General features: G+C 42.5%; 2 protein-coding genes across 5 annotated transcripts in view; one reads left to right on the top strand and one right to left on the bottom strand.

Annotated features, from left to right (window-relative positions):
- Nucleotides 1-410: 410 nt before the first annotated feature.
- On the top strand, nucleotides 411-10,085 carry PMPCB (peptidase, mitochondrial processing subunit beta). Its single transcript, XM_077835886.1, has 13 exons — nucleotides 411-512; nucleotides 1,349-1,489; nucleotides 1,928-2,014; nucleotides 2,867-2,996; nucleotides 3,923-4,121; nucleotides 4,462-4,541; nucleotides 5,192-5,304; nucleotides 5,824-5,967; nucleotides 6,632-6,792; nucleotides 8,659-8,744; nucleotides 8,820-8,908; nucleotides 9,536-9,611; nucleotides 9,699-10,085. Exons 1-13 carry the CDS (start codon nucleotides 411-413, stop codon nucleotides 9,761-9,763), a joined length of 1,473 nt encoding a protein of 490 aa, XP_077692012.1. The 3' UTR covers nucleotides 9,764-10,085.
- DNAJC2 (DnaJ heat shock protein family (Hsp40) member C2) overlaps nucleotides 10,041-12,663 on the bottom strand; it is a 23,081-nt gene continuing 20,458 nt past the window's right edge. For 3 of the 4 annotated variants that reach the window (XM_077835854.1, XM_077835863.1, XM_077835873.1), the window contains 3 exons: nucleotides 12,384-12,491; nucleotides 11,609-11,763; nucleotides 10,041-10,167 (listed from right to left, as the gene is read on the bottom strand). In XM_077835854.1, the coding sequence (XP_077691980.1) occupies nucleotides 10,093-10,167; nucleotides 11,609-11,763; nucleotides 12,384-12,491 (338 nt within the window). In that variant the 3' untranslated portion in view covers nucleotides 10,041-10,092. Of the gene's footprint in view, nucleotides 10,168-11,608; nucleotides 11,764-12,383; nucleotides 12,492-12,663 lie in introns of those variants that run through there. The other variant, XR_013348182.1, reaches the window with a different exon arrangement.

Genomic DNA, 12,663 nt, shown 5'->3' with positions numbered 1-12,663 from the left:
CTCCTTCCAGGGCCGGCCTCCCTCCCGCGCCTGCCCACGTCCCGCCCCCTCCTGTGCCCGCCCCGCCCCTGCCCCGTGCCTGCCCACGTCCCGCCCCCTCCCGTGCTCGCCCCGCCCCGCGCCTGCCCACGTCCCTCCCCCTCCTGTGCCCGCCCCGCCCCTCTCCCGCGCCTGCCCACTTCCCTCCTCCTCCTGTGCCCGCCCCGCCCCTCCCCCGCGCCTGCACACGCCCCTCCCCCTCCTGTGCCCGCCCCCGCGCCTGCCCACCTCCCTCCCCCTCCTGTGCCCGCCCCGCCCCTCCCCCGCGCCTGCCCCGTCCCTCCCCAATCTGCCGTGGGGCGCGCTCCGCCCCCTCCCCGGACACTCCCGCCGGAAGTCGAGACGCGCGGCCACCCCGGCTCTTATCTAAGATGGCGGCGGCGGTGCTGACTGCAGGTTCTGTGGCGGCCCGACGGCTCCTCTGGGCCTGGTCTGGCCGCCACCTGGTGCGGGGCTCGGCCCCAGCGAACCGGGTGAGTGACGGGGATCGGGGCGCTGGGGAGATGCTGAGTGGGTTCCCAACCCTCTGGCCGGGCCACAGGCTGCCGGCAAGTAAAAGGCAATGGGCTGCCTCCAGCGCGGTGCACGCTGGGAGCTGTAGTCGCAGCTCGTTGTGGTTTTCATGGGGCCGCTGGGAGTTGTAGTCTCAGCTGAGGTTATTGTCACGGGGTCGCACTGCGCCCCGGGACCTGCCCAGACTCTCCCACCCCGACTCTCCCACCCCGCGCCCCCACCCTAAGCTTTGTAGTCGCCCGGCTGTGCGGGATCTGTGCAAGCCACAGTGCGTGTGGCCCTGCAATTTTTGGCTGAAGCTGGAGCAGCCTGCTTAATTCTGTAGACTATATGGGATGGTGTTGCAGGCTGAGCTCTGGGTTCCTTGGATAAACACATGGATCTGTTCAGACTGAGGAGCTGTAGACGTTGGCCCTTCTGGGACTAGTTCAGGTACTAACATGGACCCTTACTGTAATATCTAAGCCTCTCATAATCTTTAATGCTTTTACTATTATCCCCATTTTACACCTGGGGAACTGAGGAACAAAAAGATTAAGTGGCTTGAGCTGAACCCAAGTTTCTCACAGCCATTGAATTAAAAGGGGTCAGCTGCAGACTGGTCCATTTTATGCTCCTTCATGCCTCCTTTCTGGGCAGAGTTGGTGCATTTCTGAGGAGAAGAGCAGTGGCCACCAAATCAATGCTAATTTTACAAAACAAAAATAAATAATTCATACTTCTAAGTTCAGGAACGTGCTGTCCTGACAAGCATCATGGGTACCTACAATTTGTAATTTATGGCTTTTCTTTACAGTCCATACAACTTGGGACAAGCAGATTCAGATCCACCAAGGCAGCACCGCAAATAGTCTTAAATGTTCCTGAGACTAAAGTGTGTTCTCTGGAAAATGGCCTGAGAGTAGCTTCTGAAGATTCTGGACTCTCAACATGCACAGTAGGTAACTTGTGAATGAATTTTTTACTTAACTATCTACATGTATTTTCATTACATTGTGAAATTAGATGTACTATTATCGTTAAGAGTATTTAGCAGAAGTAGTTAACAACAATTTGTAAATAATGAACACAAGTTTGTGTGAAGGTAGGGCTAAGCCTTTCAAAAGTGACTAGTGATTTTGGATGCCAAACATGAAACACTGTAAAGGGGTCTGATTTTTCAGAGCATGGGTGCTCAGCACTTTCAGAAAATTGTGCCCCTTTAACTGCAAATTAGTTTACCCCAAAATTGAGGCACCCAAATCACTAGTTACTTTTGAAAATCCATATATAATCTATTTATAAAAAGTAAAATCTTAGCCAAAGTAAGAACCAGCAAAACAATGCCAATGCTATCTTCTATTAGATAGTAAGATTAATATTTGTATTTAATAAGGTTGGTCTTTGGATTGATGCTGGAAGCAGGTATGAAAATGAGAGGAACAACGGAACGGCTCACTTTCTGGAGCATATGGCTTTCAAGGTAAGTATTAAAACTAGTTTTCAGATGTTTTTAAAATTAAAGTTGTTTACTGATCTTTAAGGATAACTATGTAGACTCTTTACAACTGATTTCAGTCAATCACTTTTCAAAATCACCAGGAAAACGCAAGCAATTTGGATTTTTGTCCAAAATAAAAATCAAGGATGCAATCCTGGCCTCATTGAAGTTGATGGCAAAGTTGCTGTTGACTTCAGTGGAGTCAGGATTTCACCTCAGATCTGTATGGCTTCACCTGTACATTTGCATGTGCTGCTCTAGCGTTGCCTGAAAGAAAAATTTCATGTTCGATCTATTAGAAACGAAAAACAAACAAAAAATGGCTGACAGAAGGAATTCAAGAATGATAGATCTGTTAGTTTCAGGAATTAGTTCTGCATGTGGTTTCAGCATTTTAAAGTTAACAATTTGAGTACTGACTGCACCTCAGTAAGTAAAAACAACACTGGTCTGAGTCAGGTGTTGTGTAACCTTCCTTCCATATTTCTGCTGCTATGTTTAAATCCTGAACTGATCCACTCCTGCTGATACCTGAGATTGATAGAGTTGAGTCATGCTGAATTTAACTAATCTTTGTAGGAGACAAATAGGTACTCTGTCCTCAAGTTAATTTTCACTTGGGATTTGTGCAGGCTTTAAACTTAGTTTTCCAGTGGGGAAAGACTGATGTGCCAGCCTTCCCCGCCTCAGACCAGTTGTTTCTCTTGTGCTCAAATCAGCTTTTTAAAAAAAATAAAAATAAATAAACCCTTACTATTCCCTATGTGTAAAAGCTGCTTTGTGGGTAGGTACCTTCCGGAGTGCAAGTAAATATTTTTTTCCCTTTAATTTCAGGGGACAAAAAAGAGGTCTCAGTTAGACTTGGAACTAGAGATTGAAAACATGGGCGCTCATCTTAATGCCTACACGTCCAGAGAACAAACTGTGTATTATGCAAAGGCTTTCTCAAAGGACTTGCCAAGAGGTAACTGCTTCTGTTCTACAGAATTTCTGAAGGAGCATCCTTCCTAAAGATTTTGAGGAGGGGAGCAACAAGGAATTAAATGAGCTGACAGCCCTCTAAAGAAGCAGAAATGGGAGAACAGTGCCTCTGCAGTGTGCTTCCCACCTCCTTTCCTTGGCAATCCCCCTGTTGAAACTCCATGGGGATGAGGCTTAGCAGGTTTGGAGAAGAGCATTTCAGCATTGTGTCCCGTGGCTCTCCTTTGGGGCTAAAGATGTGAAATTCATCTCTCTGAGATCTGCAGGGGAGTAAGCGGAGTTTTCAGACCCTGTTCCCTGCCCCTACTTTGGCTCCCTTGTCCTCCTAAGGGAACTTTTTTCAAACACTGGGAGGTTCACTTTAGAGTATCTTGAGCATTCTGTGCCCCTTCAGTGTGTTTGATCTTGGGAAGGTATGATAGGGCCCTGGATATTTGTGTTGTGGTTAACTTAAGCTGGCTGTTTCTCTCTTCTTGGAAGCTTGTTTTTCACAATATGTTTAGAGACAAAGGGCTGCCAGTTGAAGAACAAGCTATATTTTTGTTTAGTTTTCTCAAATTGTTCGTTCTTGGTATGTCTAAGTGAATTGTCTTACGCCATAGTGTTCATCTGAAATAAAATAATGCATATTGACAATTCCTTGATGAGAAGTTTTAGAAATCCCTGAAGAACACACATTCTCTCCAAGAAGGGCACTAAAGTTTTCCTAAAACAAATATTACAAAATAAGATTACACTATGTAGAAGTTTATTTTCAATTTTCTGTTAGATCTTCCTGTAAGCTTTGCTAACAGTTCTGCCCACTTATTATATGTATTTGAGCTGCTTATTTGATTACAATATAGTGAGCTGAAAGTTTCAATATTGCCGAAGCACACTTGCCCCCCATTCCTTTGTGTTTTCAACTAGCTGTGGAGATTCTTGCTGACATCATACAGAACAGTACACTGGGGGAAGCAGAGATCGAGCGGGAGCGAGGAGTTATCCTTCGAGAGATGCAGGAAGTTGAAACCAATTTGCAGGAAGTTGTCTTTGATTATCTTCATGCCACAGCCTATCAGAACACTACACTGGGACGGACAATATTAGGACCCACAGAAAACATCAAGTAAATCCAGCTTCTGTTTCTCCTTTGTCTTAATTTCATGGTTACTTTCCAGTATTAGAAAACCACACTTAAAGATAAATGGAACAATTTCTGTTCTCTTTTTGCCTTATGAAGTGTTTGGGGTTGCCCAAGGTGGAATTGAAAGAGGAATTTCCTCTGAATGCTTTACACTCAGTCGTACATGTTTGGAATAGTGTCCAAAGCAATGTGAAACTTCTGTTTCGTAGAACTTGTCTACACTTAAAACGCTGCAGTGGCACAGCTGCATCGCTCCAACGCTGCAGTGTAGACACTACCTATGCTGACAGGAGGTGTAGTAATTTTTTCTTTACCAGTACAGATCCATAAATCGCAATGACTTGGTGGAGTACATAACAACACATTATAAAGGACCCAGAATAGTGCTGGCTGCTGCTGGAGGTTAGTGTGAGACATGCATCGCTGCAAGCACTTGAAAATAAGGTTAAAAACACAGCACTTTAACTTTGAGAGGGTACAAAGATCAGACGCAGAAATATGACTTATCCACTACTTAATAGGTCATAGAAGTCTATTAGCCCTCAAAGTTCTGTATATCTGCATCTCATCTGTTTTCCCCTCAGTAATCTTCCAGGGACATCCTTAAATGTATCTTTAGGCAAGGAGGGTGCTTGGCTTTCAACTGAGAGGCTGTTCTGAGTGTAAGAGGACAGTGTGACAGAGAGCACAAAGCCACAAATGTAGGAAGGAGATGGTGTTCAAAATGGGAGAGGGAATAGGATAAAATAGAAAGGTGGGGTGAGATTATGTAGGGCCTTGAAGTTGAGAACAAAGATCTTGTGTTTGGTGCTGTATAAGATAGAGGAGGCAAGAAAGGTGGTGAGGAAGATGATTTTAGCAATGGCATTTAATGAAGTGGAATGGGTGGGGAGGAAATCAGAAATGTACAGTAATCAAGTTGGGAGAGAACCAACAGTTATGATGGATTGTTGTAACTCTGGCATCTTGGTTGGAGCTTTTTAACTTCTGTGAAAAATGATCTTAGATGATACGTTTTTTAAAACTGCTTTATATGAAACTCTCTTGTTCAGGAGTCTCTCATGATGAATTGCTTGATTTAGCAAATTATCATTTTGGTAACTTACCGTCTACTCAGGAAGGAGGAATGCCAGCCCTGCCCCCTTGCAGATTCACAGGTAGTGAGGTAAGCAGTAAGATTGCTTTTTGCCTTTTCAGGTTAATCAGATCAACAAGCAACACTGATTAATATTAACCAATTGTCTGGTTTGATCTGAGTTTCTAGTGTTAACTTTCAATGCTAAGCACCCATCACTCCCATGAAAGTTAATAGGAGCAGCTGATGCTCACCATCCTTGAAAATCAGCCTGTTCACTTGATATATTTCTGGGCAGGGGTTTTTAAAGGTTACAGCAGAGGAACTTGGGACTCCTGGGTTCTGTTCCCAGCTCTGTCCTGACTCTGACAAATCACTTAGCCATTCTATGTCTTCACTTAATCATCTGCAAAATGACTATTATAATGACTTCCTTACACACAGCTTTAGGTTTACACAGACAGTTAAGAGTATTATTGAGTAAAGTTTTTTACATTTTGCATTAGATTTTATTTGAAAGTTCCTAGTTTCCTTTATTTGAATGAATAAATGTACACGCTACAGTATGTTCGCTGCATTACATTTGGAGTTAACATTTTTGTGATTCAGATTCGTATAAGAGATGACAAGATGCCTTTGGCACACATCGCAATAGCTGTCGAAGCAGTTGGCTGGTCTCACCCAGATACAATTCCCCTTATGGTAGCAAATACTCTGATAGGCAATTGGGATCGTTCCTTTGGAGGAGGCGTGGTGAGTGAACCTCAGGGCACTTTGGTGAGGGTTGATTATACCAGTAAGGGGTGTTGAATTCAGTTATTTGCCAGCATCAGTACACTTCACAAATTCTACCTTGTCTGAGATGGAATTGAGTTACCTGGATATTTCTATCAGCATTAAAAAAATCAAAATCTAGCCCAATGGTCTCTGAGTGCATTCTGTTGCCATGTGACATGAGAATTTGGGTGCAGGTGCGTTTTGGGAATGGCACACTGAATAACCCAAGTGGAGGAGCCCTCATATAGCCTAGCAACCTATAGTGAAAACAAGTGGGGAAAAACTAAATAGGCTCCAAAGCTGTAGGCATTGAATATCCCAGTGCCTGTTCCCTCTCTTGGAATCTTACTAGCTATTTTTGTAGGACTTTTTAAAAACAAAACCAAAAAAAAAACCCTTTGCAGTTTAAAACTGACAAGTTCAAGGTGTCACTTGGAGTGAAATATTAGCTTCAGAAGAGGAAGCTGCCTGTTCTATACAAAAGCATCTGGTGCATACTCCTAGCAGTATTGTTGGCTGTGGAGGAAGCTACCAATCTGTCACACTTGAAATAGCAATGGGTGAGCTTAGTGGGGGGGGAAAGAAATTTTAGGATTTCGGGGTTTTGGTTTTTTTAAATATTATCTTCTTGTGTAAACAGAACTTATCCAGCAAGCTTGCCCAAATCACTTGCCATGGCAACCTGTGTCATAGCTTCCAGTCTTTCAACACCTGTTACACTGATACTGGACTGTGGGGGCTGTACATGGTTTGTGAACCATCCACTGTACAGGATATGATGCACTTCGTTCAGAGAGAGTGGTAAGAAAACACATTTTCTCCAAGTAGCTTGTTTTGGGTTGAGGAGTGGCTATTTAAAAATAGCCGCTTTTTCAAAAATGTGTTCTGTGTTTATCACTGTCCAAATTATTGGGGAAAGAACAAGTAGACTAAATTCAGAAGCTTGTGATGTTTGTTTCTCCCACCCTTGCTTCACTCTGACTGTACCTTACACTGGAAGTAGCTCAAATGAAAGCAGTGGGTTTACTTGAAGAGTAAGGTACTACTTGGAAGAGTAAGAGTGGCAAAATCTGGCTCAAAACAGTAGTAATAGCCATTTGATTTACAAATTACATTACCTTTCCCATCCCTCCCCCTGCCAGAAAATGTAATCTTCTGTGGAGTAAGATGCAAACTAAATAAGGTCTGTTACATCTTCTCTAACTTGATTGGAGGGTTTATAAACTGCAGACTCGGTGGCATTTAGTTTACATTTCAGAGAAGCACATTCAATTACTTAACTTACTAACACAGTAACAGCATGGATGATGGCTAATTGCACAAGCAAATGACCAATTAGACATTTTATCTGGCACTTAACTGTAGTTCTGGTGATTGCCAGTGAAGATGTAGACACAAGGTGGGTGAGGTAGTATCTTCTATTGGACCCACTTCTGTTGATGAAATTATAGTAAGTACATTGTAACTAAATGAAATTGTAGGTGTGCGATTGTGCAAGGATTTCTCTGAAAATTAGGCTGGGGAATGGTGTAACTTAGGGCCTATTTTGAGTCATCTCGACACCAGAGTACCCACCTTCTGAACTGGCTGAGTACAGTTGGACTACATGAGCCACAGATAAAATTCAAGTCAGATAAGAACGTTTCTTGGACATTTTGCAAGGGGCTTTTTGTCCTTTCATAGGATGGGCTACATCCTGAAGAGGTTTCTGTGGCCCATCTCCCCTCCTGTTCTTCCCAAATCTAGTTACGTGATGTTTATGGCAACTACAGCAATTGATTAAATGTAGTTTTTTGTTTGCTTAATGGAATTGAGCATTGTTGGGGTAGGCTAGCCCTGTGTGACCAGCCAGCATGGTGTAGCCCAGAGTTTGGAAACCTCTGTTTTAATACATCTCCCTGCACTTACAGTTAAGAGTTGTTTCCCTGTGCAGTGGCTCTCAACCTTTCCAGACTGCCAGACCCCTTTTAGGAGTCTGATATTTGTCTTGTGTACCCCAAATTTCACCTCACTTAAACTACTTGCTTACAAAATCAGACATAAAAATACAAGTGTCTCAGCACACAACTACTGAATAAAAGCTTACTTTCTCATTTTTTGCCCTGTAATAAAATCAATTGGAATATAAACATCATACTTTTCAGTGTACAGTATATAGAACAATATAAACAAGTCATTGTGTGAAATTTTAGTTTGTACTGACTTTGCTAGTGCTTTTTCTGTAGGCTGATGTAAAAATAGGCAAATATCCAGGTTAGTTGATGTACCCCTGGTTGAGAACTGCTGCCCTAGTGTAGTACTTCTTGTTTAGTTCTAAACATCTCAATGATATGGCTTTCCCAATCTTCCTGTGGAGACTAACAACTTTAAGTGGTTTGTGCCATTAGAAAGCTTCCTCAGATTCAACCTACATTTACCCTTTAGTCCTACTACTTGTATGGAAGAAGTTTGATACAGGGATAAATCTCTAATCCTCCACTTACATATGCTGAGACCACCACCAACCTTGCTTTCTCTAGAAATGACATTCTAGTATTGGTGTATTAATATGCATGATGTCTTAGCAATGTGCATATGAAATATGGCACCCTACCTCAGGTAACTAATGCCATTCTTGCTTGCTTAAATTTGTAAAATTTCCTACTAGCACTTCAAACTGTCTTTCAGGATACGACTCTGCACAAGTGTTACTGAAAGTGAAGTATCTCGAGCCACGAACCTTTTAAAAACAAATATGCTGTTACAGCTTGATGGTAAGGATAAAATTGGGATTTTTATTCTTATTCTACTTGTATGTTGATAACTAGAGTATTTTTTGCCTTCATTAGGGTCCACCCCCATCTGCGAGGACATTGGGAGACAGATGTTGTGTTACAATCGTAGAATTCCAATTCCTGAACTTGAAGCAAGAATTGAGGTAAGTAATGCATGCATTGTGTATTTTTAAATGAAGAATGTTAATGTAGCAGCTAGCATGCGGTATAGAACAGGGGTGCCAAACCGTGGCTCGTGAGCCACATGTGGCTCTTTTACAATTGAAGTGTGGCTGGTGCAGCTCCCCCTATTCTGCCTACTGGGGGGGAGCTCAGGGATTTTTCTCTGCAGCTGGGTGGTGGGGCGTAAATCCTGAGGCCCCCCTTCCAATGGGGCTGAAGTCTCAAGTCCCAGCAGGTGGTCCAGGCTCTCAAACTTTTGATTATCATATGCTGTTCAAAGGGTCAGTAAGTTTAGCCACCCCTGGTACAGAGGATGAAAGGTTGTCTGAAACTTTGCTAGCCCTCTAGAACAATGGTTCTCCACCTACTTACCATTGTGGGCCACATCCACACAATATATATACCATCTCTGTATGGCCTTGAGTATGTGTCACAGGTCACAGCTGTGTGCTGACGGGCCCATGAGTTGAGAACTGCTGCTCTAGAAAGACATGGCAGCTAACTTACCAGTTGATTAGCTGTAGAGCCATTTTATTATAATCAGCTCTTGGCTCTAATAGACTTTGTCCAAGAAAATATTAACTTACCTTTCTTAAAACACTTTTCAGGCTATTGATGCCCAGAGCATAAGAGAGATTTGCACAAAGTACATTTATGATAAGTGCCCTGCCATCGCTGCTGTGGGTAAGCTTATTCTCCTTCACTGTTTCATCACTATGCCAAACTGCAGCTTAAATGGATGTCTTGATTGACTTTTTTTTTAATTTCCAGGTCCAATTGAACAACTTCCAGATTATAACAGAATCCATAGTGGCATGTACTGGCTACGTGATTAAGAACACATGATAAATGTTTTAATGAAACTACTAGATTTCTAAAGCAGTTGTCACAAGGCATATAGACAAACACATTTGATTTCTCTGAACCCCCTGCCCCTCAAGTTCAGTACCAAAAGCCCTACCATGGGAAATGGTGTCCAAAAATTACACAAATGTCACTTATGGGGAAGTCACCTTGACAGTTATTCTCAGTCCTTACCCTTTTGTAGTTGGAGAAACTAATTTCAGAAAGTTAACATTTATTCATGTGATTTGTCTAAAGAATAAAAACATGTACAGTATTTGCATTTTATTATAAAACAGAACACAAAGATTGTCACTGAGTCTCATTTCTTTGCTTTAGCAGCATTCAACACTTGTTCTTGGGCAGCTTTCTTTGCTTTAACCATTTCAACAAGTTCCTGCAGAGTAAAAAACAAATTTGTATATTTAACCACTTAAATTCAGACAACTAATCACATAGTGACTTAACTCTGCCAACCAAAATAGGATTTTGGATAGCCAAGGGCCTGCCTTTGGAAAATACAAGTATTCAGTTGCATGCATAATTCTTAGAAAGCAGAGGCTGAATATCTAAAGCCAAGATGTGATATGACTAGTCAGTTATGCTCCCTTTCCTAGTAACTGTACAGCTTAGACGGCTAACTTCCTCCTTTCACTATTGTGTTAATGCTTTGTCATGTTTAACCTTAATTTGAGACAAGATTAAAAAAAATTACCTCATTTGGACCAACTTCTGTTGGTGGAAGGGATGAGCATCAGAGCTCTTCTTTAGAGAAAGGTAACCAGAGTGTTGAAGGGCATGGCTACACTGAAAACTTCAAAGCAGCAGCACAGTCACATGCAAGCACTAGGAGAGAGCTCTCCCAGCACTCCTGGTAATCCACCTCCACAAGGGGATTGGCTCCCAGTGCTCGGAGGCTGTTTACACTAGAGCTTTGAAGTGCTCTGACTTACTGCGCTCAGGTGGGTAATTTTTCAGCCCCCTGAGCCAGCAAGTTAGAGCACTATAAAATGTAAGTGTAGCCAAACCTTAAGACCAGGGCTGCACTAAAAAGTTAAGTCAAACCCCTCCTTCCCCTCCCCGGCATCCAGTGCTAGGTCCGTGGGAGAGTTCTTCTAACTACTGCCTCGTGGAGAGGCAGATTAATGACAGTGACAGGAGAACCCCTCCTATTGCTGTAGTGTCTATACTGAAGCACTACAGCTGTAGTGTTAAGTGTAGACATAGCTTAAGCTGAATACAAGCTGTAGGAGACTGCTTAAAATTAAGTGGGAAATAAAGGTATGTTACAATATGATGTCATAATGGCTCATAACAATTTGTATCATCATATTGCCTGCTAACCTTTAACTGACCACTTAATTTTAAGCAGTCTCCTTCAGCATGTATGAACCCCTTGTTTCACAGTAACAACGAGGAATCTGGTGGTACCATAAAGACTAACATTTGGACATAAGCAAGCTTATGTCCAAATAAATCTGTCAGTCCTTATGGTGTCACTGGACTCATTGTTTTTTGTGGATACAGACTACCGTGGCTACCCCTGATACAATTTGGAATAGATTATGAAACAAGTATTTAGCATAGACATACTGGTTACTTTCCCCAGACTTGAATGAAAGCTTGGTGAAGCTCAAAAGCTTATCCCTCCCACAACAGAAGTTGGTCCAGTGAAGGATTACCACCTCACCTACCTTGTGTGTCTCATATCCTGGGACCAACTAATTTTTACCACTTGTTTTTCTTGAAGAAACAGCAGCTCTGACAGTTGTGGAGACTAGGTATTGCAGCAGGCTAACCATATAATCATAGGATGAAGACACAACAGCATTTCCTACCTTGTAGCGCTTCATGCAGTCTTTTTTTGACCGCCCTGGGACAGCAGCTGCTATTTTTTCCCATCTTTCAGGAGTATTTACTGGATATGTCTTCAAAGCCTGTTCTAAAAGTTTTTGCTCTTCTGTAGTCCAAGGGGCTGAATCTGTGACTAGTCCTGTTTTATAAAAAGCCATTGATAAATGAGAATAGTGATGAAATATTAAATATTTAGCCAAAAGTCCTCTCATTATATAAAACTTTACCCCTGTAGTGGGATGAGCTAGCGAGAATGCTCCTAGGAAACTTGTGCCTTTTAAACCACTTAAGAAGCCTATAACTGCTTCCTTTCGCATTTCAGTAAGGAAGTGATCATCTGCGCCTTGGGGAGGGAAGTGTCCAGTACAGATCTTGGGGTTCTGTGCAAAGCCAAGTTTATCTGTGGAGAGGGCCCATAGCTTCTCTGCCCCTATAATGGATCTCCTGAATCCCACAGTTCCTGATAGTGTGGCTCTAGTGGCTGGGGTTGCTTCTGGGGAAATGAGAAGGATCTATAGGAGAGAGAAGGGAGCCCCCCAAATTACATTAAATCGGACAGCTGCCTCAAATGGATAAGTGTCCTGGGCCAACATGTTCTTCAGCCATATTCTGCACTCACTGAACTATGGTTCTTATTGCACCTGCAGGCAGCTCCTGCAGACATCCGAAGAGGAATCCGGGCCACTATCTTTTATCAAGCATAACTATAGGCATAGAATTGTTTGTGAAGGGCTGAAAATAGTTCTCTTACAGCCTTACCTTCAAATCGCTCTGATGGTGCAGCACTCTCTGTCTGAGGTACCACTCCATGCTCTTTTTTAAACTTATCAAAAGCTTTCTTGTTTATGTCATCCTTTTGATGAGGGTCTGAGGACAATACAGATTCATTTAGTTGACAAGACCAGAAACCACAATGGGAAGTTTAAAAAGCCATACATAATGTCTAACACATCATATAGCAAGTTAGCCTAAAGCTAGCATTCAGATATTTTGAAGATGAATGTAATGTTTCATTTCAAAGGTTAGCAATAAAGGTTGT

This window comes from Eretmochelys imbricata, chromosome 1 (assembly GCF_965152235.1).
Source record: "Eretmochelys imbricata isolate rEreImb1 chromosome 1, rEreImb1.hap1, whole genome shotgun sequence".
NCBI lineage: Eukaryota > Metazoa > Chordata > Testudines > Cheloniidae > Eretmochelys > Eretmochelys imbricata.
The sequence above is the reverse complement of the archived record's forward strand: the minus strand, read 5'-3'. Positions and strand labels throughout refer to the sequence as shown.